Source organism: Nuphar pumila, chromosome 5, assembly GCF_984573655.1.
Source record: "Nuphar pumila chromosome 5, dmNupPumi1.hap1.1, whole genome shotgun sequence".
NCBI classification, from domain to species: domain Eukaryota; kingdom Viridiplantae; phylum Streptophyta; class Magnoliopsida; order Nymphaeales; family Nymphaeaceae; genus Nuphar; species Nuphar pumila.
Window position 1 is genome coordinate 28889451 of NC_143253.1, and position 3088 is coordinate 28892538.

At 39.5% G+C, this 3088-nt stretch overlaps 1 protein-coding gene across 1 annotated transcript; it reads left to right on the forward strand.

The window, feature by feature from the left end:
* Nucleotides 1-1139: 1139 nt before the first annotated feature.
* On the forward strand, nucleotides 1140-2794 carry LOC149837247 (uncharacterized). The gene is made up of 2 exons (XM_090007296.1): nucleotides 1140-1637; nucleotides 2318-2794. The coding sequence occupies exons 1-2, from the start codon at nucleotides 1255-1257 to the stop codon at nucleotides 2676-2678; spliced, it is 744 nt and encodes a 247-aa protein (XP_089863422.1). The 5' UTR covers nucleotides 1140-1254; the 3' UTR covers nucleotides 2679-2794.
* Nucleotides 2795-3088: the final 294 nt, after the last annotated feature.

The window sequence follows — 3088 nt, forward strand, 5'->3', positions numbered from 1 at the left end:
ATAGTTTGAATTTGATTTTATTTTTAAGTCAAGCAGAAAATCTTTTATCGCCGACTAGACATTGACAGGCATCCTGTTGGTAAAACCATCATCTTTACTCACCCAATAGAACACCCAGCTTCAACTCTCATGGGTTTTGAACCATGGTTGTTAGGTGACAAACCATACCCACAGAGGTGGTATCCTATGGGGTAAGCGGGTCCTGTGCCAAGCTGAAGGCTCAGGTTCGAATCCCTCTGCCACATGGGGCTTAAGAGATATTTGGTAGGGATCTGCCTAACCCCAACTTGCCCATCAAACAAAAAAAAAAGTGGCAGGTTGAGTGTAGCTCATTTGTCAGTGCGCAAATCATATTGGCTATCTCAATTATAGGTCACGATTGGTCAAAAACAATAATGGGCTGGATAGGGCCTAGGCCGTTTGATGGGCAGCTTAGGTTCAAATCCCATAAGCATCACCATATGGTAAGGGGTCTTGTGTCAAGCTGAAGGCTCAGGATTGAATCCCTCTACCACATGGGTGGCTGTTATTCTGGTAGGGTCCACCTAACCCAGGCTTGCCTTTCAAAAACAAAATAAAATAAAATAAATTAGAGGAGGGAGGTGGGAGAGTGGATGGCTTTCTCCATTTTCTTGCCAAGAAGGGACTCCTTATCCCATCTGATCAAGGAAAAGATTTCCGGATCTTGGGGGTTTCAATTCTATCAACCGGTCACATTATGGGACATTAAATGTTTCCCAATCGTAAACTGCCAGACAAAAAATGTTTGAAAACATGTGAAACTTGACCAAGTTCATGAACTTTTACCCGATTATTACAGAAACCGGCCCGGGTCTTTTTCCAACCTGGTCTCTCTCTCTCTCTCTACCATCCTCTCTCTCTCTCTCTCTACCATCCTCTCTCTCAAAAGCAAAACCGGGGTGGTCACATCAAAGGGTGCCCACAGGACCAGCAGATGAACGGATAGCCATAATTCGGTTGGCCCTTCGGATAAGTCCTCCACACCATCACCCTCCCCATCATTATTACAGTTATCTCATTTCTGATCTCCATCTCTTTAATACACGCACCCAAAACTTGCCAAAGAGAAAAAGCGAAGAAAACCCAGAAATACCAACACAATATTAGAGCATAGAGAGAGAAGTTGAGGCAAGTGGTGGTGGTGGTGAATAGAGAGAACAGAAATTAACTCCATTTTGGCAATCAATTCTTGGGCAGAAGACAGATTTTGGCTAAGAAGAGAAACAACCCATCATGTCTCTGGTTTTAGATAGCCGAGAGGTTGGGGTGGTGAACTTCCAGGACCAAGAGAAGAAGAAGGACGAGGTGGTGATGCGAGGGATGTCCTGCTTCTTCAGATCCGGTTTCCATGAGGGAACCACCAGAGGGGACGCCTTCTCCGGCGATCCTTCGGATGTGGGAGACGCTTGTTGGTCATCCCAGAGAGAGAGGGATCGCAAGCAATTGGGGTTCCATATAGGGGATTACCCGGAGAGCTCTTCTTCCATCGGTGGGTGTTCCAATTCCACCGCAGATGATGAGGATGGTCGTGGTGGTGAGGAAGAAGACGAGGTGCAGAGTCGATTCGTGGGCCCTTTCGGTGATTTGGGGTCTTTGGAGGAATCTCTTCCAATCAAGTGAGTTCTTTGATCTTTTTTTCCCACTCTTATTTTTTCTTTTTTTTTCACAAGTTTTTTCTTCTTCTGTTTTTTTTAACTTTTTTCCTCTTGAATTGCTAGAAGAGTTTGGGGTTCTTTGTTGTTTTTAACATTTAGACGGAATTGAAGCGGAAGAAATTTAATGTTCTATTTTTTTGTTCTTTTTTATGGTCATGTTGTAAAGGAACTATTATACCAAAAAATGACAAAAATGATTTTTTTTATGGTTATGATCTAAAGGAATTATTATACCAAAAAAATGCAAAAAAAAAAAATGTAAGTTTTCGTTGATCACAGATCCATGGCGTGAGAGATTTTTTATTTTTCTCATGAAATTTAAGTTCTGATCTTTCATATTTGGAAAATAAGATTAGGTTTTTCCTTTCCTTTACAGAAAAGCAAAATAAAATTGTTTTTTCTTAGTGGCAAATATGGTATTCATAATTTGGAAATTAGGATGCTTTTTCATTATTTTCCCAAGGAACAGGGCAAGAGAGAATTTATATTTTTGGCCAACATAATTAAAAAACAGCCCATCTCAATATTAGCCATAGAAACTTATTGTAATTAAAATTAAGAGCTACCATATTTATTTTATGGCGTCCAATTACAGCAATGCGATGCTGATATCTTTTATTGTTTGATGGGATCATTTGCAGGAGGGGATTATCGAATTTCTTCGCTGGGAAATCGAAATCTTTCGGGTGTTTATCGGATGCCAATTCTGTGAAGGAATTGGCCAAACCAGAGAATCCATTGAACAAGAGGAGGAGGATCCTTTTAGCTTGTAAAAATGGTGCAAGGAAGGGGTTTCATAGTAGTTTGAGTGGGATCAGTAGTCTCTTCTCTCCTGTTCTGGAAGAGAAAGAAGAGGAAGAAGAGGAAGAAGATGATGATGAAGAAGACGAGGAAGATAGAGAGAAGAGGGATATCTGCACTTCTCCTCTACCTCAAGGAAGAAAGTTCAGGAGTTTCATGTCTCCAAGATCTTTCTCCCTCACAGATTTACATCATGTTTGATTTTTTTCTTTTCTTTTTTCTTTTGATTTCCTTTTGTACTTGTCTAACATTATGAATTTTGTAGTGAAAAAGCAATGGCAATTATATATGTATGATGTATCATATTGGATAGTGTCCATTTTTTTTCTTCTTCTCTGGGTGATGCATGGTACTGAATTTCCATCTGCTGCAAAGTATAATGCCAATTTTGTATTATAATATGTAAATTGAGTACTACATTTAAGTTGGTTTAAGATTTTAGTGGTATTTCTTTTTAATCATATTACCACTAGACATTAGAAAATATTAACAAGGATATAGAGGATCATTGACTATGGAATATCCTCTACGTGCACGATATACATGTTTGCCATTTCTTAAATTTCTACGAGATGGTTGATCCTATTCCTATCCTGAAAAGAAGTTTTAGC